At 40.7% G+C, this 23,304-nt stretch overlaps 1 protein-coding gene and 2 non-coding genes across 4 annotated transcripts; all 3 read right to left on the bottom strand.

Annotated features, from left to right (window-relative positions):
- Positions 1-1,643: 1,643 nt before the first annotated feature.
- EIF1AX (eukaryotic translation initiation factor 1A X-linked) lies at positions 1,644-20,476 on the bottom strand. 2 transcript variants are annotated; one of them, XM_025373632.1, is made up of 7 exons: positions 20,222-20,476; positions 16,099-16,182; positions 13,290-13,393; positions 11,550-11,600; positions 9,478-9,559; positions 7,563-7,654; positions 1,644-5,411 (listed from the first exon to the last, which is right to left on the bottom strand). In XM_025373632.1, the coding sequence occupies exons 1-7, from the start codon at positions 20,235-20,237 to the stop codon at positions 5,406-5,408; spliced, it is 435 nt and encodes a 144-aa protein (XP_025229417.1). In that variant the 5' UTR covers positions 20,238-20,476; the 3' UTR covers positions 1,644-5,405. The 2 variants fall into 2 exon arrangements, with proteins under 2 accessions (XP_025229417.1, XP_025229418.1); XM_025373633.1 differs by lacking the exon at positions 16,099-16,182 and having other exon boundaries at positions 20,222-20,433.
- On the bottom strand, positions 13,617-13,686 carry LOC112616741. Its single transcript, XR_003117764.1, has one exon. It is a non-coding gene; the product is annotated as a small nucleolar RNA U2-30 (small nucleolar RNA).
- LOC112616742 lies at positions 13,840-13,919 on the bottom strand. Its single transcript, XR_003117765.1, has one exon. It is a non-coding gene; the product is annotated as a small nucleolar RNA U2-19 (small nucleolar RNA).
- Positions 20,477-23,304: the final 2,828 nt, after the last annotated feature.

A 23,304-nucleotide genomic window follows, 5' to 3' on the forward strand; every position in this document is an offset into this window, starting at 1 on the left:
ATATTGAAGTCAGAGGTTAATTTGGAGAAAATTGACATTTTCATAACATTATGACAGACTGTCCAATAATGTAATTTATATTTAAGCTTTGAAAGAAAATGACTTTCGAGTTTCCCACGCTTTTCCCACTACACTAACTTCCTACAAAAATCTTTAGTATGGCCGGGCGTGGTGGCTCACCCCTGTAGTTCCAGCACTTTGAGAGGCCAAGGAGGGGAGATCACCTGTGGTCGGGAGTTGAGACCAGCCTGACCAACATGGGGAAACCCCGTCTCTACTAAAAATACAGTTAGCTGGGAATGCTAGCGCATGCCTGTAATCATAGCTACTCGGGAGGCTGAGGCAGGAGAATCACTTGAACCCGGGAGGCGGAGATTGCAGAGAGCTGAGATCACGCCATTGCACTCCAACCTGGGCAACAAGAGCAAAACTCCGTCTCAAAAAAGAGGTTTTTGGCCGGGCATAGTGTCTTACACCTGTAATATCAGCACTTTGGGAGGCCAAGGTGGGAGAAGCACTTGCATCCAGGTGTTGGAGACCAGCCTCGACAAAATTGTGAGACCCCATCTCTAAAAAATAAAAACAAAACATTCCGGCATGGTGGTGCACACCTGTAGTCCCCATTGCTTGGGAGGCTGAGGTAGGAGGATCACTTGAGCCAGGGAGGTTGATGTTGCAGTGAGCTGTGATATGGTCTCACTGCGTTCACCCTGGGCAACACAGCAAGACCCTGTCTCTAAATGAATGAATGAAAGAATGGCTGAGTGCAGTAGCTTACATCTGTAATCCTAGCACTTTTGGAGGCCGAGGCAGGCAGATCACTTGAGGTCAGGAGTTGGAAACCAGCGTTGCCAACATTGTGAAACCCTGTCTCTACCAAAAATACAAAAATTATCCAGGTGTGGTGGCAGGCGCCTATAATCCCAGCTACTCAGGAGGCTGAAGAGGGAGAATCTCTCGAATCTGGGAGGCAGAGGTTGCAGTGAACTGAGATTGCACCACTGCACTCCAGCCTGGGCGACAGACTCCGTCTCAAGAAAAAAACAACAAAAAAATCCCATTGTTAGATTCCTAAGACAGGTTTAAAATCATAAATATGTATTAAATGTTGTCAAATCTGCCAAGTCCAGTTAATTTTGTATCAGACAGCACAGAAATCAGCAATGGGACTTGACTCAGATTTTGTCCCTACTTTCTGATCTACCAACATCAAGTTGTGAACTGAACAAAACAATGGATTGGAATGGCAGTACAGACTGGGCTTTTAAAAGTGGGTAAGTTGACCAGAAGTGTAAGTATTTACTTCACCTATAGGTCTCTGCATCGTATAAAGTAAGGTCTGTTGAATGTGACTTTGGCAATCTGAAGTCACTCTGCTGAATTGACTTACCGTTAGAAAATGCCTTCTTCAGCACAGATTTGTGACAAATTCACTTGCTGAGGAAATGCAACCCCATATCTGGAATATGGCTAAGTGGATTCATTTAGATCAAACAACCAAAAACAGACAAAAATAAAAACAAGGTATACCTTTTCCTTATATATCACAATTAACTTTTAAAAATAGCAAATTTTTGGAAGAGAATCACATGAATAGTTAAAAATGTTATAAACAGTTCGAAAAGAATCAATTGTATACATTGTTGAAAGTTGTTCATATTTTATTTTCTAATTGCAGTAGTTTGTATCTGATTTCTTTACATCATTCCATATGATGGGAAAGGACACCTCTAAGTCAGTTAGTACTTATTAGCTGTCATGAATCTATAGTAAAAGGGATCACTGAAGATTTAAGAATAAAATATTATCAGAGTTATCAATATTAGTAACTATAATCTTTCTCTAAAGAAATATAGAGCAGTTGGTATTTTGTAAAATATCTTCAAGCAAATGAGAGACTTCATCTGTTAGTCTTATACCGAATTAAATGAGGTTGGTAGCAATTTTAAATACTCTGTTGATATGAATGTACAAATATACATTCTACGTGTTCCTTCTATTGTACGAATCAAAGACTGCACGCAAAAGAAATGGGAAATACAGAATATAGAAGACATGCATCCTCTATCTTACATAGTACTGGGTATCAAGTGAAAAGAGGCCGACACTGCTCTAAGTACATTACATGTATAAACATCTAAATTATCAATCCTCCCAATAACTCTGCATGACAGGTACTGTTTTCATCATCCCCATCTTAGAGGTGAAGAACCTGAAGCTGAGACAAGCAGGAGAATGTGCCAGTGGTCACCTGCAGGTAGAAGGCCAAGTAAGGGTGGGGGCAAAGTCCCTTTGACCCCAGGATCCATGCTCTCCCCTCTCCAGTACATTGCCTCACAAGTACCTAGCACCTTTCAGGGCTGGGAGGGTGGAATAAGAGAGGACAAAGTCCAATACATCCTCCAAATTGCTCAGTTCACTCTATACCTGAGAGTCTAGTGTCTTTTCTCATTTTGCTCTTTTCTGAATAGGAAGAAAAAAAGCAAAGATAAAAAGGATGGTAGTTTAGGGTAAACCAAAAACACAAAGCAGTGTGCAAAAGTTTATGGGAGTCCAAAGAGTATAAAGAAAACTTACCCTTACTAAGTAGAATAAAAATAAGCATTTCATACCAATACAAATCATTTTCATCTTTAGGACAGTCAGGTAACATTTAAAAAACCTCGCTTTCATTCTGACACTTTAACTGTCAATCCAGTCAATTCCGGTTGTTGTTAAGTCTGTATACAATACAAGTAAAGTATAAATCTAGCTATTTTACTCAAAACATGCTTTTACCTATTTGATTACTCAGAGTTACTCTGAAATCAATAATGACAGCAGTTTATACCTATGAAAGATGTTACTGAACATCATAATCTAATATTTACATTAGATGAGATTAAGTTAAATTACAAGTCACGAAGAGTTTGTAAGCAAACATTTATAGCCATGATTCCACAGATGTGGTGAGTAAACCAACAGCCATTCCTCAATAAAATACAAGAATTTCCATCATGCATAGTTTACAGGCTCAGTAAGAAGCGGTCTCTTTAGGGGCTAGATGCTTAAGAAATATTCAACAAACAATGAAATCTTGGCTTTTTTTTTTTTTTTTACACAAATGTTTGGTTTGGTTATTCAGCCGCATTAGTGATAAAACATATTCATATTCTAACTGCAAGTGGAATAAACATTGCATCAAAAATGCAACCCCATCAAAATCATTAGTAATAACTATTACTCCCTCTTAGCAGTAAGAACCATTATTCTTGGATTTCAAACGTTTTATTTTCTTTCTGTGCATAGCTTATAGCACTGTATTATAGGAATCAGTGTATAAGCAAAAAAAATCAAAAATAAAACTGCTTGAAGACCATTTCCATTATTTATGATTAAATCAATGAAACGATACAATTTCCACATTAAATACAAATTAGAAGAATTCCTCCAAGTAGTATTGCATATAAGCTACAACTTTACCCCAACTATTTTAATCACTGATTCGAGATTTACCTCAGCAAGAACAATCACCAGCAAATACATGAACTGGGGTTATAGGTGAATTTTTAGAAATTCTCCAGACAAACCACATGTGTTAGAGGAGGTAAGTAGAAAAACTAATGTTTGAGCTGTGCTATTCCTACGAGGAACTATATCAAATATGCCAAGTTCAAACATTCTTAGTAAAATAATATGAAAGGACCTATACATACTGTAAATTTAGCAAAAACACTTTTATGTACAGAAGCCTAAATATCTTAGGAGGTTTAGAATACCGATGAAGACAATTGTTAATTCTTCAAGGCTGGTTTCTTATGAGGATGAGGATTAAAAACCAGCCCTTAGTCTCAGATGCATTCCACCTAGATGTGTTCAGGAACTCCATAGAATAAGAAATATAAACCATGAATATGTACTCTTAATTTCTATTCCTCAACTTAATGTTCTATAGTACCTCAGATCTTTAAATCCAGAGTTTGGTGTACACTTAGGAAATTATAGTAAGAGCAGATTAGAGAAGATTTGTTTGTTTTCCTTTTGAAGCCATGTGAAGGTTTATTGCCCTGTGTATTTTCATCACTGAAAAGTTCCCCGGTGACTAATAAAATAAAAGTGTCACAAGCTACATGATGGATCTCTTCTTTTAATGTTGCATACAATTTCAGTTTGGCTAGTGAGGGTTAACTAGCTCAGCCCTAGTTTCATTTTGAGTTGACCACTAAAAACTAAATAAGGAAGTTACCAGTAAAGCTAGCTCCCAATACAAGCAAAAAACAAAAACAGAAAACACAACCAAAACCATTCACATAATAAAATATATCCTTAACACAAAATAAGGGTATAACATATTCTGCAGCACGACATTTTATTTTATTTCTCAGCTGTAGCTTTTCCATTCAGAAATTGGAGACCGTCTTTTCATTGAGTTGTTATTCCTTCCTCTTCCCTTAGTTTAGGGATATGTTGAAAAAGGCTTTTCAACAAGTTTTTTTTTTTTTTACAAGTTGCTATGAAATTAATTTATATATATCTTAAGTGTTTATAAAGCACTCAAAATTGTAGCTTACTTACATGTACATGACTTCTGAAAATAAAAATCACACTTCTAACATAATCTTTCTGCTCTGTAAAAATATTCTATTCTACATACATGCATATGATCAAAACAATTCTTTTCATGTTTGGCGTATTTCTTACACATAGTAAAAGAAAAGTCAACAATTATATCAGTACTTCCACTGTTACGATAACTGAGTGCCACCTAGTGTTCAATTTCTGCAACTACTAAGCTTACAAATTCAAAATTGCTATTAAAACCCAGGTTCTGAAACTGCATTTTGGAGATACTTTTTTTTTTTATGTTTATGGTGGCAAAATACGACTATGAAAAGAACACATGATATCAAAATCAGTATAAAAATAGCCACAGGCTACTTAAATATGACAAACAGACTTAATTTTTTTTTTCTTCAAATGCAGATTTCTGCCTCCCTCAAATTTTATCAAAATCTCAAGGGAATATCTAGGTAATTGAAATATACACAATGACTCTATACAATCAAGAGGCCAGGGCTTAATCATATTCTGTGAGGACAAGGCAAATGATTTCTTCAAAACACCCATTTTCTTATTGGAAGTGGTAGGAAAAGCAGCAATGCATTTTTTTTTTTTTTTGTAATTAGTAGACATGGTCTTCTATCCATAAGCTCCATTACATTAAAAGAACAAAGTGGGCTTAACATCTCACTTAAGATAATTCAGCATTATCAGTTTTTTAAAAAACAAGAAATACCTTAGAAACAAATCAGTCTGCTTTAACAAATTGCATTCATGCTAATGAAATTTTAATCTTCTTTGTCATGGTCAAAATCCAAATTGTAGGACAATCCAGAAAAGATGGAATGTAAAATGTTGAGTTCAATTTAGATCTGGAAGGGAAAAGAACATCAGATGAAAGGAAAAAGAATTCTTATATTCCAACAGTCTACTCCATATATAAGGGAGACTTTCACCTCCTTAGGCTACCTGAGAAACAAATAGTTTGAAGAAGAAATTTCTATAATTCTGGCCTGCTATAAGTAAATCGTTTTGATCTCCTTTGTAATGTTACATGTTATGCAAAATATTCTTAATAAAGTTTACTGTCTCCTTTCTTTTAATGCTAGTAATTTGAGATTTTTGTATCTTGTGGATGGGAGGAGACACGGGAAGCATGATACGATCCCTTCAAGAACAGGACCAGTGTGATACTGACCTAATTCTCCTGAGTCAATCTGGCTACAGTTAAAACATCTATAAACCACCTGGAGAAATGTCCCAAAGAAGTAGGGTTCTCAGGTGACAGAGTCAACTTTTACAAAATGTTCAAGAGAACTCTTTAATAATCACTGTCTTTACTGTCTCTTTTCCAGCCAGCCAGCTGGGTCCAGTTCTGAGGAGGTGTTGGCCCAGATCCAGAAATTTTTACTGAGAAAATCTTGACCATGCCTAGATTCTCAACCCATTATCGGTGCATGCGGCTTTATATTCATGCATGTTCTCTGGTTAGGTTCCTTAATTTTTTTTTTTTAAAGAGGCCTTCTACCCCTGCTCAGATGTCAAAATGTTTGGGTTGGCACTTAATCCACACATCAGCTGCAAGTTCTTACCAAAAATAGAATTGTTAATTCTATTGTCAAAATATTAATAACAGTTTAGTCACAAGACTCCTCTTGGCTCAGGGTCTCCAAAATTAAGAAAATAACAGAACAATATGTTTATTTCTCACTTCCTATTTTTGTGTATGTGTTAAAATGTCTGTAACATTAGTAATTTAACTCAGGTGTGAGTATTCTTGGTCAGGAACAACTGCTCTAGGTATTCTGAAATTCCATCTTTGCATCAAATTTAACGTTATTATGTTATTTATTTAGAGACAAGGTCTGGCTATGTTGCCCAGGCTAGTCTTGAGCTCCTGGGCTCAGGTGATCCTCCCATCAGCCTCCTGAGTAGATGGGACTACGGGTGCATACCACTACATCTGACTTATTATTGTTTTGGGGTTGAAATACACAGGTGGTTTCTGAACTACATTTTAGTTAAAGAGGTTTGAAAAGAGCCCAAAACAGATTTAAGAGTAACACCCCAATCACTAAATAAATTTATACTGCCAAAAGAATAAGTTTGAATTTCATTCAAATACAGTAACAGCAGAAGTGTAGTAAAGCATTTACACTTATGGGCATTACTACTTTATTATTAGGATAGACAATCCATTTTCCTCAAAATAAACATACCAACTGCCCAAGAGTTTGCCAACAGTACACATCCAACAGCTAAAAATACCATAATTGGCAATAGGCTTCCATTTTGACAAGGCTTTCAGTGTATGTTGTAATTCCAATCTTCATATCAAGCTGATTCAAACAAGATTCTTTCAACACACTAATATTTCAATTAAAAAGGCATGTTCCTTTGATAAGATCTATTTTTCAACTGTCCACTAAATTTTTTAATAGCTATCTCTTTAGAAACTCATAATTAGACAAATCATGCTTACAGTGGCTGGCGTCAATATTGCCAATGCAAACACTGACCTTTCTAGGAAGAGAAATTGAAGAGGGTTGTAAGAATTCTCAAAATAGGGCCAGGCGTGGTGGCTCACGCCTGTAATCCCAGCACTTTGGGAGGCCGAGGAGGGCAGATCTCCTGAGGTCAGGAGTTCGAGACCAGTCTGGCCAACATGGTGAAACCTCATCTCTACTAAAAATACAAATATTAGCCAGGTGTGGTGGCACGCGCCTGTAGTCCCAGGTATTCGGGAGGCTGAGGCAGGAGAACAGCTTGAACCCAGAAGGCAGAGGTTGCAGTGAGCTGAGATTGCACCACTGCACTCCAGCCTGGGTGACAGAATGAAACTCCATCTCAAAAAAAAAAAAAAAAAAAAGAATTCTCAAAATAAACAGTTTGACTAGGTGTCTTCTACATAATACTATTTAATTCAGACAATTCTCAAAATATACCCTTATTTATGTTAGGGGAAAGTTGGTTTCTCCATGGATAATAACAAAAATTGGAAAACACAAGGTACATCTACTTACGTCATCAATATCTTCATCATCATCTCCGATGTCATCGAACTGAATTTCATCATCATCTCCAGGACCAAATGTATCAGTTTCATTGATTTTAGCTAAGGACACAGTAAGAAATACACTGGTAAGTCAGCACTGTAATTTAATCAAAGTTTCATCATAAGAAAAGCATTCCTAACTTTTATATAACACAATTACTATAAAGAATATTATATGAAGCAAAATTCCCTGCAGTGTCACTGCTATGTCAAGATGGGAGTATCTGTGTTACCATTTTCTTTTGTTTGCAAAGGTATTTTCAGTAAGGAAGGCTCTAATTACACTAATTCTGAAGCTATTATAACTTCCAGGTATACTTCTCAAAAGGTTTGAGCACATGGTAACAACGTATTTCCTTAAGAATAGCTGGTTCACTAATCATCAGATAGACTCATCAATGAGAAAGATCTGGTCAAATCATGATTATCCCTAAAGAAATGAAAATGAACCAGGAAGCGCTAGTCCTATTCCTAGATACATTAACATTTATTAGATCAGAAATGCTAAGTAATTTCAGCAGGACTTTCATGCTTAAGTAAAATTAATACTTTCGTGCTTAAGTAAAACATAATAAAATTAAGTTTTTTCATAATAAGATACAACAGAGCCAAAAACAGTAACTGCCAAGTGAAAATGCAGGCCTACAAAATAGTATGTCAAGTACATTTCTCATTTGATGAGGTTGTAAGGGACTTATTTTTAGGTTTTCTGCATTAAGAATTCATTACTTCTGTATTTGGAAGGGTGAAAACCAAGAATGCTGCTTTTAAAAAATCCTACGGGATACTGTTACACAACGATAAAATGAAAATAGAACTTTTTTTTTTTTTTTTTTTTTTTTTTTTGAGACAGAGTCTGGCTCTGTCACCCAGGCTGGAGTGCAGTGGCCGCATCTCAGCTCACTGCAAGCTCCGCCTCCCGGGTTCCCGCCATTCTCCTGCCTCAGCCTCCCGAGTAGCTGGGACTACAGGCGCCCGTCACCTCGCCCGGCTAGTTTTTTGTATTTTTAGTAGAGATGGGGTTTCACCGTGTTAGCCAGGATGGTCTCGATCTCCTGACCTCGTGATCCGCCCGTCTCGGCCTCCCAAAGTGCTGGGATTACAGGCTTGAGCCACCGCGCCCGGCCCGAAAATAGAACTTTTTACCCCGTCTCTACTAAAAATACAAAATTAGCTGGGCATGGTGGTGCATGCCTGTAATCCCAGCTGCTTCGGAGGCTGATAATTGCTTGAACTGGGGAGGCAGAGGTTGCAGTGAGCCAAGATTGCACCACTGCACTCCAGCCTGGGCAACCGAGTGAGACTCCATTTCAAAACAAACAAATAAACAAACAAACAAACAAAATCAGTAATGGTACCTAATTATGTGCCCTTGCTTCGTGTTTTTGTTTTTGAATTTTTTTTCAGACAAGGTCTTGCTTTGTCACTGAGGCTCGAGTACAGTGGCATGATCACAGGTCACTGCATCCTCGAACTCCTGGACTCAAGCAGTCCTCCCGTCTTGGCCTCCCAAGTAGCTGAGACTTACAGGCATGTGCCACCACGCCTGGCTGACGTGCACTTCATGTTTAACCCATATGAGCACTGACAGTCTCTCAAGAAAGGAATTTTAAAATAGATACTATAACAAAATTATTCCTTTAGTTAGCATTATGTGGAACTCCAAAGCTTACAGAATATAACTCCTCACTATATTTATTGGGAACATAATTCCAGTAATTTCTTTCTTAAAATATCTAGTATTATGAAGCATAGGCAGGCATACTTAAAACTAAAAATGTAAGCACTAAAGTAAATAAGCAAAATCCACAGTTCCTTCACCTAAACAGCAACAGATAACCTAAATACCATATGACAAGTTAATACAGTAACTCAGACATTACCATGCTCTGGAAGCTCGCCGTATGCCTTCAGACTTCTAGCTTCATCTGCATTGTATTTTAAAATCACATCAGCTTTGTTATCCTTAAATAGAGACAAATAACTTTAAAAACTGATCATGACGAAATATTATCAGTTATTTCATAAATTCTCATATTGAATAAACAATCAAATCTCACCATTTTATTATAAATCTCCTTTTAAATTTTAAAGCTTTCTCATACCCTCTGAAAAAGATCCTTGGGTTTAACCCAGGAGGAAGTTTATGTACATGGCTGAATGATTATTAACAGGCTTGGGAAATATATTTAAAGATCTCACTTAATAAGAGCAGAACTGTGAAGACCCCATATTTTAGATTATTTAATATTACCCTTTGATTAGAAGTCTTTTGAAGTACAAAAGGTCCCTGGGACAATAATTTGCAGGTGATCAAACACTGCAATTCCAAAACTGAGACTGAACTGAGACTGGTATAATGACCTAAGCAAATTATACCTTTCTGCATTATCTGTGCTTCTTTGGCTATGTATCATCACAATCTCCTGTGGAGTTTTTGTATCTTCTGAAGATAGATTAGCAGATGTGAAGAGAAGCCCAAGATTTAGTATTGTGAGAAGTTCTTTGCTATTTCTGATGCAAAAGTCCCACTGAGAAATACTGTCTTAGGATGTTCTACTTCCCTATTTGAAAATAATTTAGCCGGGCGCGGTGGCTCAAGCCTGTAATCCCAGCACTTCGGGAGGCCGAGATGGGCGGATCACGAGGTCAGGAGATCGAGACCATCCTGGCGAACACAGTGAAACCCCGTCTCTACTAAGAAATACAAAAAATAGCCGGGCGAGATGGCGGGCGCCTGTAGTCCCAGCTACTCGGGAGGCTGAGGCCGGAGAATGGCATGAACCCGGGAGGCGGAGCTTGCAGTGAGCTGAGATCCGGCCACTGCACTCCAGCCTGGGCTACAGAGCGAGACTCCGTCTCAAAAAAAAAAAAAAGAAAATAATTTAACTCAGTTAAGGGAGAAAACTGATTGCTTCAACTTCAAGGACAGTGTGATTCAGATCAGTACTTCTTAAAATGTAAAGTGTATAGAAGCCCATGGAGATCTTATTAAAATGCATGCTCTGACTGAAGAGTCAAAGAATATGTATTTCTAACAAGCTTCCAGAAGATGCTATTGAGCCAAAGACCAACCCGTAAGTGGGAGGGGCACGGAAGGATCACGAAAAATTTCAAATCAGAAGTTGGTCCTGGCTGTCACTTTACAGTTAAAATGTTACTCATTTCGGACCCTTGGTGTCCTTATCTATCGAACAGGAAATTACTTATTCTTCCTATTCCTGGGGTTATTGTTAGATCATAAGAAAAAAAGGGACATTAAAATGGTATGAATTTAAAGCAAGCTTTCTCACCTCAGCGCTACGGATTATTGTGAGGTGGACTGTTCTCTGTTATGGGATGCTGTCCTGTGCCCACCTCAGCCTCTATTTACTACACGCTAGCAGCACTGCACCCATCCCCCAGTTGTGACAACCAGAAGTCTCCAGACACTGCCAAAGTCCCCTGGAGGGCAAAATTGCCCACGGTTGAGAAACAATGGTTTAAAGTGAAGATTTAAATTATTTATTCTGGATTAAAAAAAAAAAATCAAAGCATGCTCAAGGCTATACAAATAGAGACAGTATCACACAGGGATGATTTCCAATAGGTGGATGTCAAATGGATTTCACAGACCCACAATGAGTCTACAGAGTCAAGGGTTATGATCATGAAAGGCAATCACCATTTTCTTTCTTTCCCAAGTGCTCCTCTATATTTATAGCACATACCTATGTCGTGATGTGTATTATAATTACTTGTGTGCTTAATTCTCTCCACTACCAGGCTATGAGCCTTTTGTGGGATGGGCACTTAACTCATTCAGCTGTATCCTCTAGAATAATGGCTCCCAGATTTTGATTTAAACATAATCCCTGGGATACCTAGCACAATGCCTAAAATGAAACTGGCTCTTAAGAAATGGCTCATCAAATTCAAGCCAGTAAAATATGAAAAATTTACATGTAATTTTTACCTGGTAGTCTCGGAGACCGACCAATATAATGTCTGAGGTATTTATCCAAACCTACAAAAGAAAAGTCACTGCCCGTCATATTTCAAATAACGAAGAATCAAGAAATTCCAAAGTAACAATCAATTAGTTTAGAAATTAAAAGATTTTAGGCCGGGAGCGGTGGCTCACACCTGTAATCCCAGGATTCTGGGAGGCCAAGGTGGGCGGATCACCTGAGGTCAGGAGTTCTAGACCAGCCTGGCCAACATGGCAAAAACCCATCTCTATTAAAAACTACAAAAATTAGCTGGGCGTGGTGGCAGGCGCCTGTAATCCCAGCTACTCGGGAGGCTGAGGCTGGAGAATCACTTGAACCCGGGAGACAGAGGTTGCAGTGAGCCAAGACTGCACCACTGCATTCCAGCCTGGGCAACACAGTGAGACTCCGTTTCAAAAAAATAAACTTCTTTAAAAGAAAAAAAAAAAAAAGAAATTAAGAGATTTTAGTTTGGGCTGGCTCACACCTATAATCCCAGCACCTTGGGAGGCTGAATCTGGCAGATCACTTGAGGTCAGGAGTTCAAGACCAGCCTGGCCAAAATGGTAAAACCTTGTCTTTACTAAAAATACAAAAATTAGCCAGGCATGGTGGTGCATGCCTATAATCCCAGCTACTCAGGAGGCTGAGGCCAGAGAAACACTTGAACCTGGGAGGTGGAGGTTGCACTGAGCCAAGATTACACCACCGTACTTCAGTCTGGATGACAGAGCGAGACTCTGTCTCACAAAAAAAAAAAAAAAAAAAAAAAAAAAGACCCCCATATCAAATTTAAAAAAATAAATACAAAATCAGAGTTGGGACTTTTAGTCAACCTGATTAATAAATCTGCCTGAATAACTACTGTGATGGTGAATTAATCATTACTTTCCAAGGCAGTCCATTCACGATGACATTCAGGAAATGCAACATTAATACAATGCTTATGTAATATAACTCATATTCAAATTTTCTTAATGTACATTTCACAGCTATATGTCCAATTCCTAAACCAGAATCCAAACAAGGGCCACCTACTACATTTAACTGTCAGGTCTCTTTAAGTCTCCTTGAAACTAGAATAGTACCCCAACTTTTTTTTTTTAAACTTTCATGACAGTAACATTTCATTAAGAGCTGGGCCATCTGGCTAGGTACAGTGGCTCATGCCTATAATCCCAGCATTTTGGGAGGCCAAGGCGGGCTGACTGCTTGAGCTCAGGAGTTCGAAACCAGCCTAAGCAACATGGAGAAACCCCATCTCTACAAAAAATACAGAAATTAGCCAGGCATGGTGGCACAGGCCTGTAGTCCCTGCTACATGGGAGGCTGAAGTGGGAGGATCACTTGAACCAAGGAGGGTGAAGCTACAGTGAGCCCAGATCATGCCACTACACTACAGGCTGGGTGATAAAGTAAGACCCTGTGTCAAAAAAAAAAGACAAGGAGAAAAAAAGCTGGGCCTTTTGTTTCTGCAGAATGTCTCTCAATTTGGACTTTTTGGGCAGGAATACAACATAAGTGATACAAATGATTCTTTAACATTAGAATCTGTATAAAATTACCATTACAGACCTTGTTATTTGCCTTATAGGTAAATCACTGTTTACCTAGGTAAGTCTTTTGGGAATTTCCAAAAATGAAGTCCATGGACAGTTAAAAACTGTTAGAGGGATTTTCCCCCTTAACCAATTTTATATTAAAGTAAAACAAATCACACCTACCTTTTTTCTCAATTTTCCTCTGATGTGACATAACCTCTTTACACCATCAAAACACATTGCTTCTAGCCGTCCATTTCCCAACATTTTGATTACCTGAGCATACTCTAGCGGGGAGAAAGGAAAAGGGTATGGAATATTGTTCAACTTTTGATAACAGCAACTTAAAGTCCACATAAAACTGTCAAGAGAATAAAGTTGCACCAGTTGGGAATAAATACATATATTAAAAATATAAATAAACATAAGGGAGTGATAAATATCAAGTTAGTTAATGGCAGAGCTAGAACCAAGACTCTATAATGCCATTTCTTTCTTTCTTCTTTTTCCTGAGCTCAGGTCAAGTGTAGAAACCTTCACAGTTACAAAGGTCAGTAGTAAAACCTTTACATCATTGCCCAGAAATGATTAGGCTTTCATGGACATACATACGCACCCCCTCACCCCCAATCTCATTCATTCCTACAACTGCTACCTTTATAAACACATGTGGGTGCACACACACACACCAGACATATGCCCTTATTGTTTTACATTGTTTTCTAGTTTTGCTTCTCAGAACTGTAGAGATCATGCATCAGGTAGACTAGAAAACCTTCTGAAGTTCAGATTTGGCTAGTTTCATCACTGATCCACTTCAGTAAAAGCAGATCTCAGAGAATGTAATGCATTTCTATAACATACGGTCTCTGCTATTAGACATGTTTTAATTATCAACTCATTCTGAATAAGTAGATTAACTACCCCACTTTTAGCTCTCCTTTACCTCAGTACCTTTAGGAGCAATTCTCATAATTTTTAGTTCATTTAGCAAACAAAAACAAACTTCAAACAATGTCTTTTTTGAATTAGAATATGACTAACCCCCAGAGAGGATGTCCATTAATTTGTAAATATACTGAGACTTCACTTTGAAAGGCTCAGTAGTGGGGTTGACTTGTGGAAGTGAATTACTCAGACTACAGTGAGCCCAGCACCCACCTACCACCTCAACATGGTTGGTCAACTCAAAGGCAGCCTTTCTTCCGAAGTGAGAGAAGTTGTAGTAATAAAACAGTGTCTGCCCAAGTCAAGTCAGCTGCTATTTTAGAGGCAAGGATGACCAAGGCTAAGAAACAAAAGGATTTTTAGCCAGAAAACGTATCTCGTGTTTACTGGTTTATATGTATGGCATAATAAATCCACCCAAAGTTCTATTAAAAGCTAAAGTACTGGAAATGATTGGAATACCTGAGAAAATATGAATTTGGAGTATATACTAGATATTATATCAATGTCAAATTACCTGAGTGTGATAATTCTCTTCTAGTTATATAAGAAAATATATTTGCTCTCAGGAGATACATGATCAAGTAAAGGAAAACTAACATCATGTCTCTAAATTTCAAAAGGTCCTCAAGAAATCCTACATATGGGGCTGGGTACGGTGGCTCACGCCTGTAATCCCAGCACTTTGGGAGACCAAGACAGGTGGATCATGAGGTCAGGAGATCAAGACCATCCTGGCTAACACAGTGAAACTCCGTCTTTACTAAAAATACAAAAAAAATAGCTGGGCATGGCAGCGGGCGCCTGTAGTCTCAGCTACTCGGGAGGCTGAGGCAGGAGAATGGCGTGAACCCGGGAGGCGGAGCTTGTAGTGAGCCAAGATCGCACCACTGCACTCCAGCCTGGGTGACAGAGTGAGACTCCATCTCAAAAAAAAAAAAAAAAAAAGGAATCCTACATATATATGTACATATATATTTCTTTATACGTGTGTGTACATATGAGGGATTTAAGGGAGTTTGTTGCACTAATACTGCAACTTTCTGTAGGTTTGAAATGACTCAAAATAAAAGTAACAGGAAAGGGCAAACGATCCAGTTAGGGTTTATTTGACTGGTGCTATGTATCCTGGTCTGGCACTTACAAAATTCTTCAGTCTAATAAGGTCAGTTAACTGTTCAGTTTCATTTTATTGTAGTTTATGAAGTTACATGCTAATGGCACCGGAGAATGGAGAGGTCTATAAGGGCCTCAGGCTCATCCTTCAAATGTCCATGGTCTACTCAACATATTATGCACACCATTCACTATCAAAAATGCTAATCATAGAACTGTCAACTAAATCATAGAACTGTCAACCATAGCTTTTGAGGCTCAATTCCCTCTGAACTATACGACACATTCTTAGTTCCCAGTACTTTGGGAGGTCATGGTGGGAGAATCACTTGAGCCCAGGAGTTCGAGAACAGCCTGGGTGACATATGAAGACCTCATCTCTATTAAAAAAAAAAAAATTTTTTTTTTTTTTTTGAGACGGAGTCTCCCTCTGTCACCCAGGCTGGAGTGCAGTGGTGCGACCTTGGCTCACTGCAACCTCCGCCTCCCAGGTTCAAACAATTCTCCTGCCTCAGAATCCTGAGTAGCTGGGATTACAGGCATGCACCACCACGCCCAGTTAATTTTGTATTTTTAGTAGAGACGGGGTTTCATCATGTTGGTCAGGCTGGTCTCGAACTCCTGACCTCGTGATCTGCCCGCCTCGGCCTCCCAAGGTGCTGGGATTACAGGCATGAACCACCGTGCCCAGCCTAAAAAAATTTTTAAAATTAGCCAGACATGGTGGTATGTGCCTGTAGTTCCGAATACTCGGGAGGCTGAATGAAAGCACTGCTTCGGCTCAGGAGGTCATGGCTGCAGTGAGCTGTAATCGTGCCACCGCACTTCACCCTGGGCAACGGGCAAGACCCTGTCTCAAAAAAGTAAAGTCCCCAGCTAAAAAAGAAAGGATGTTATTTTAAAAAGCGTAATTTATGAAAACACTTACCCTGACCATCCTCTTTGAACACCAGTTCTCTTTTTTCAGATTCATTCTCATTCTTACCTCTGCGTCTATTTTTACCTCCTTTACCTGATGGTTTAAAAAAAAGGACGTAAATGACATTAATTATCCGTAAAACATATGAAATAAAATAAAATTAAGGCTTATAAAACCATTTTTTAAAAGATCACTTAAATTTAAAAATTCACCTATTTCAGCTACTCAATCATATTAAATTTACAATCTCCAATCCCAACATTAACACATTATCACCTCCCTACCCTTCTTGGAATTTCCTTTGGGGATTTTTCTGACATAAAATACACATAAATAGCAGATATTATACTAAAAAACATAGAAAAACATTTCACTTTGGCATCCATCCTTTTGAAATAAAAATGCAATTCTATATATATTCTTCTAAGCGGAAATCTTGGATGCCTTCTAAAGCCAGGCCCTATGCAAGGAACCTAATACTTTGTTGTTTTTTTTTTTTTTTTGAGACGGAGTCTCACTCTGTCACCCAGGCTGGAGTGCAGTGGCGCGATCTGGGCTCACTGCAAGCTCCGCCTCCTGGGTTTACGCCATTCTCCTGCCTCAGCCTCCCGAGTAGCTGGGACTACAGGCGCCTGCCACCTCGCCCGGCTAGTTTTTTGTATTTTTAGTAGAGACGGGGTTTCACCGTGTTAGCCAGGATGGTCTCGATCTCCTGACCTCATGATCCGCCCGCCTCGGCCTCCCAAAGTGCTGGGATTACAGGCTTGAGCCACCGCGCCCGGCCTGGAACACGATACTTTGAAAATTAAGTGAAGACAGTGTCTGGACAGAGAACTATGGTTTTCAAACTTTTAGTAGCAGAGGACCATAAACATCGAAATCTCACTGGGTGCAGTGGTGTGCGCCTAGGGTCTCAGCTACTCAGGGGGCTCAGGTGGGAGGATCACTTGAGCAAGCCTAGGAGGTTCCAGGCTAGCCTGGGCAACATAGAGAGACACTGTCTCTTAAAAAATATCCGTTCGGTACCCAATTTTTTTTTATAATGCTGGTCCCTACTCAACATCCCTGTTTCTATTATATAACCCCAGTGAGCATGCTCTTAACCACTATGCAATAATTCTGCCCATTTACTTGTCACAATCACCCGATGAGGTCATAACATTCATTTATTCCCAGTTTACCCATGAGTTCCCTGAAGCTCAGAGAAGTTCAGTAACTCGCCTGGCTTCAGTGAGTGAATCAGCTCACTGATGGCAGTCAGTAAGCTGGGGTGACCAGAGTCACAATGTTTTTTTGTCCCTAGCCGCCACATTAGGTTACCTGTCCACAGCATTTTGCTCCCATTCCAGAAAGGAAACCACATTGGCAGCCATTTCCAAAAGGCAGGAAAAAGGCTGTAAGTGGTAATGACACTAAGAGACTCATGGGAAGAGCTTGGAAGCAGCAAAAAGTTCATAACCCAAATGGAATCATTAATGTGCACCTGATCACTGCAAAGACCTCTAACTTCTTGAATCAAGTCCACTTACTCTCTCCTGGGGCAGTCTCACATTGCTCTGTGCTATTTTAGGGGGGCCTCTACAATTTCCTGACCCGCTCAGAGTCCTTAGAATTCAGTATCTGAGGCATTCTTAGGGAACACTGAAACTTAATTTCCTAGAAAGAGAAAAGTATGAAGCCATTAATCATGCCAGATCTGCAAAACAGAGTGCAAGCTCCTTTAGGGCAAGATCATACCTGCTCTGTTTCCTGAGTTATATACCTGAGTTCACTAATTCTTCAAATGAATTGGTCAAGAATAGTCCATACATTCCTAACGGAGTGGTGAGTTAAAAATCATAGGCAGTAACTTCTTCAAAGTGTGGGAGCACTATACCCTAAATGCTTATGAGTGGGCCAAATGATACCCCTCTTCCTGATTTGAGGATGGGTTTCTAAGAATTTCTAGAATAAGTTGATATGAATCAATCCAAAGCAAAAGTCACTTAACACATAGTATGTGGCAAATTTTACCCTTACTTGTGTAACCACAGCTTATATTCACAGGGCTTCTGGATTTTCCAATGAAGAAAAACAGAACAATAAATGACTTTATTTCTACATTAGTAAAACCTATCTCAAAAAATTCAGGGGTCATGAAAAGTACCATTCCTCTAAGTAAGATAACTAAGAACTGATTGGTTTCAAGACAGTACAGGAATGATAAACACCAAACTCAGCCTGGTGATAACCTCCAAAAAGAGAGTAAAAGGTGATTAGGGCTTTACCTCAATTTGCGTTGTAATTCTTAAATTCAGAGTTTCCAGGTTCTGAGAAACCCCTGGGTTCCCAGGTCCATTATGTTAGCTGTATTTTTTGTATGCCTCAAATATTATTTAAGAAACCATTCATTACTTGTCAACTTACCAGAATTAACCATACCCTGATCATTCCCCTTTGTATTTTATTGCCCTGTAATGGGATGTTCTTTAAATTCTCTGTTGAATGAATGAGACTAGGTCTGAGTGTACAACAATTAAAGTGACATCAACATTCTTTAAACCAGAGTTGTTTTGGAGAAATTCCCAGAGAGGCTCTTTCTTAAGACATGAGGCTAGGGAACTAGATGTGATTTAGTGTAGAAGTCCTATCCCCTTGGAACCAAAGCAGAACCTATTATTCACCTAAGGGTGGAGTTGACAGGAGGAAGGTGACTTAAACCAACAAATATTTATTGAGCATCTACTAAGTGGCAAGTGCTAGCAATCGAACGTGATTAAGACAGATACTATTCCTGTCTTTTAGAGCTTACAGCCTGGTGGAAGAATTGAAAATCTTATTACTAGAAATAAAGGTGAGAATAAGATGGAAGTGATCCCCTTACCATCTCAGAGAGAATAAAGGATTATACAGAAGAAAACCTAAGACTTAAAAAATTTTTTGTTTATAACTCGATCTTTTCCAAAATAATGAGCAGTGAAAATCCTTGCTACAAAAAGTTTGATCTCCGAGGGCAGCAAGGTGGAGAGCCCCCGAGAGTACTGCACCAACTTGCGCACAGAACACCTTGACCAAGTACCCTAAGGGATAAAGTAATAAGTGACAGCTACAAAGAGGAAATGTGGTAGAATTCCTGGAGCCAGCTGTCAAGTAGAAAAGAGAGCAGAAGTAGGCCTGTGTCAGGGAAAGATTTCCTAAGAATGAATAATCAAAGGAGACTACTTATGGACTATGAAGTATGCTCCTCTCCTGTAGGAAAATACAATATTTTTCCTATATTTACTTGCACAATTTTCTTCAACAAGTTATAAGGCTATTAAAAATGACAGGAACACTGTAAATCTATAAAAGTAATTTATTTAGGAGTGTTACGCCTTTTTTTTTTTTTTTTTTTTTAAGATTAGGCCTTTCGTTTTGGAAATCCCAAATAAAGTTATCCTCAAGTCTGATCATTTGTGAATCCTTAGCCTCAGAATGGAGAAAACTTAAATTAGGTCTTTATTCTCACAACATATGCATGATCTGAAGCAAAAGTAGAAAACTTGGCTAAATATGGAATAAGTCTTCAGCAAACAAACATAAGCTATATCCTGTAAAGGGATGGAGAGAGTAAATCTCTAGAAGTGAGCCTTAGAAATGCATCAAGGTTTCACCCACTGTTCACAAGGGACAACGAGTAGCCTCAACAATACTGAACTGTCCATAAAGACACCCATGCAGGAGTACCTGGTGCTCACGAACGCGGACAGCACTCTTTTAAAGTTCAGAACGGCTTCCAGGGATTAACCCCTCATGCCCGGGAAGGCCAGATGGGCCTATCTACTAAGCCTAGGCCGCCCGGTGTAGGGTTCCCGCCACCATCGCCACCGAGCCGCGGTCAGTCTGGCGCGAATCAGGAGCAAAAGCCCATTCTCCCGCAGGAGGCCCTACAAAAATGGCGTCGGCTCCACCCCAATGTGGCCAAACTGGGCAACAGGAGTTTACTTCCCAGCTCCTCTCCCGAGCTCAGAGTCGCGTGTGGGGCGCCCAGCCGCGGGCAGGTAGGGTGGGAAGGAAAAAGGGTCACTGCGACCTGGGTGACCTGCAATCTACGGGCAGGACCTGGGAAACTCGGCCGAGGAGGGCCGTGGTCCGGGGGTCCGGGCGGCATTACCTTTATTCTTGGGCATGGCGGTGGCGGCGACCTCGCGGGGTCTCTGACTTCTTTCCGGGTAACGGCGACCGAGGCGGTTGCTGCTCCGAGGGGCGACACGAGGGAGCGCGCGGGACCAAGGAGGTGCTGGAGGCTAGGCAGCGTGCGCGAGAGAGGATCGCAACCGAGCTCTTCAGAGATCCGCCAGCGTCCACGCTCGGCGGCAGCAAATGGCGTCGCGACTGCTTGCGTCGCTTTTCCCCGCCTCCCGTCGCCGGCTGGGCCCGCCCCCTAGGCTTTATGGCGCAGGCGTGGCCGACTGACCCCCATTGTTAGGGCCGAGGCAGACGCGTTCTGGGAGGGTGCGCAGCAAGCCGGAGAGGACGCGAGGGGCAGGGCCGCAAGCAGGGAAAAGGCGGAGTCAGGGAGGGCGGGGGAGAACCTCTGCGTCATAGAAAAGGGCGGTTTGAGGTGGCGCTCGCTGCTGGTTAAGGCCAGACCTCTGCTGCTTTGTAGCAAACGCGCGTCTCCCAGTTTGACAAGTGGTTGACTTGTTAACCTCATGGTTAGCTCAGTTTTAAAAATATATATTTTTTTATTTTTATTTTATTTTTTGAGACGGAGTCTTGCTCTGGAGTCGCCCAGGCTGGAGTGCAGTGGCGCGATCTTGGCTCACTGCAACCTCTGCCGCCCGGGTTCAAGCGATTCTCCTGCCTCAGCCTCCGGAGTAGCTGGGATTACAGGCACGTGCCACCACGCCCGGCTAATTTTTGTGTTTTTAGTAGAGACGGGGTTTCAGCATCTTGGCTAGGCTGGTCTTGAACTGCTGACCTCGTGATCCACCCGTCTCGGCCTCCCAAAGTGGCCTCCCAAAGCCACCGCGCCCGGCCAATATTTTAATTTTTTTATTAAGACGGAGTCTTGCTCTATCGCCCAGGCTGGAGTGCAGTGGCGTGATAATGGCTCACTGCAACCGCCACCTCCCGGGCTCAAGCGATTCTCCTGCCTCAGCCTGCCGAGTAGCTGGGATTACAGGCATATGCCACCATGCCCAGCTAATTTTAGTACTTTTAGTTGAGACGGGGTTTCGCGGTGTTGGCCAGGCTGGTCTCGAACTAGTGACCTCAACTCGCGCCTGCCTCGGCCTCCCAGAGTGCTGGGATTACAGGCGTGAGCCACCGCGCCCAGCCGGTTGGCTCATAACGCAACCTTTTCACTCGCCCAGCCGGGTTGGGAGCCTGATGGGAAGGGCAAGGCTTTCCTGTCATCCATTACCAAAGCATAATATTTGCATGGCACTTGTTATTACTCTAAAGAGTAATATTATTGATACTCTAAAGCAAATATTATGCTTTGGTAATTACTGTCTTACCTCACTGTAAACCTTACCGGGCAGAGACCATGTCTGTTGCTTACCATTACCCCCACTTAGCTGAATGTCTGGCACGTAATAGGTGTTCAATACACACAGAAAGGAAGGGAGGGAGGGGAGAAAAGACTTAAGTTCGATGTTAATGGGCTGAATTGTGTTCCCCCCACCCAAAATTTGTATGTTCACGTTCTAATCCCCAGTAGCTCAATGTGACTGTATTTGGACATGCGGTCTTCAAAGACGTGATTAAATTGAAATGAGGTCATTAGTGTGGACCCTTATCTGACTGGTGTCCTTACAAGAAGATATTATTAGGTCACAGGCATCAAGGGAGAACACCACGTGAACAAGAAGGTAGCCATCTATAAGCCCAGGAGAGAGGCCAACCCTGTTGACGCTTGATTTTAGAGTCTCCAGAACAATGAGAAAATAAATTTCTGTTGTTTAGGCCACTCAGTACGTGGTACTTTGTTATGACAGTCCTAGCAAACTAATACAACTGGCTAATGCTGGGCTGTACTCTACAAGCTTTATTTCTAAATAAACTTAAACTGAGTAAACTTATTTTAAATAAATCACCTTCCCACAAACACCAGGGTTTGGACATACTTAGAAGACAGAAATAAAGTATCATCATCTAATACAGTGGTTCTCTTCTGGGAACATTTGGCAGTGTCAACCAGAAATGTTTCTGGTTGTCACAACTTGAGGAGGGGGGCAAAGCTGATGTTGAGAAACCCAATGACAGATACACTTCTTAGAGGGAAATTGAAAGATAATGGGGGACTCAAAGTTCTGGGTTTCTCTTTCTATTCGCAATATTTTTCAATTTACATAATTGAGGATGAAAGGATTTTTGTGAAATTTATTTAAATTTTGCTTCAAGGTCAAATAATGATGAACTTGAGCTTTGGAGTTAGAGAGATCTGGGTTCAAATTCAGGCTCTGCAGTAACTTATTACTCTATGTGCTTGGGCAAGTTTTAATATCTTTACAAGCCTCTGTTTTCTCATCTGTAAATTGGATGTAGGAATAGTACTAACCAGCCAGGCGCAGTGGCTCACGCCTGTAATACCAGCACTTTGGGAGGCCAAAGTGGGCGAATCAGCTGAGGTCAGGAGTTCGAGACCAGCCTGGCCAACATGGTGAAACCCCATCTCTGCTCAAAAATCCAAAAATTAGCCAGGCATGGTGGCAGGCACCTATAGTCCCAGCCACTTGGGAGACCGAGGCAGGAGAATCACTTGAACCCGGGAGGTGGAGGTTGCAGTGAGCCGAGATCGCGCCACTGCATTCCAGCCTGGGCAACAAGAGTGAAACTCCATCTCAAACAAACAAACAAACAAAAAGAACAGTACTCACCACATTAGATTGTTGCAGGAATTACATTGATATAATGCATTCAATTAGCAATTGTGCCTAGTACATGATAGTAGTTAGACTCTAAGAGTCTTGAACTCTAAATGTTTAAAAATCAAAAGTTTTGGCCGGGCGCGGTGGCTCAAGCCTGTAATCCCAGCACTTTGGGAGGCCGAGACGGGCGGATCACGAGGTCAGGAGATCGAGACCATCCTGGCTAACAGGGTGAAACCCCGTCTCTATTAAGAAATACAAAAAACTAGCCGGGCGAGGTGGCGGGCGCCTGTAGTCCCAGCTACTCGGGAGGCTGAGGCCGGAGAATGGCGTGAACCCGGGAGGCGGAGCTTGCAGTGAGCTGAGATCCGGCCACTGC

The sequence above is a fragment of the Theropithecus gelada genome, chromosome X (genome assembly GCF_003255815.1).
Source record: "Theropithecus gelada isolate Dixy chromosome X, Tgel_1.0, whole genome shotgun sequence".
NCBI classification, from domain to species: Eukaryota; Metazoa; Chordata; class Mammalia; order Primates; family Cercopithecidae; genus Theropithecus; species Theropithecus gelada.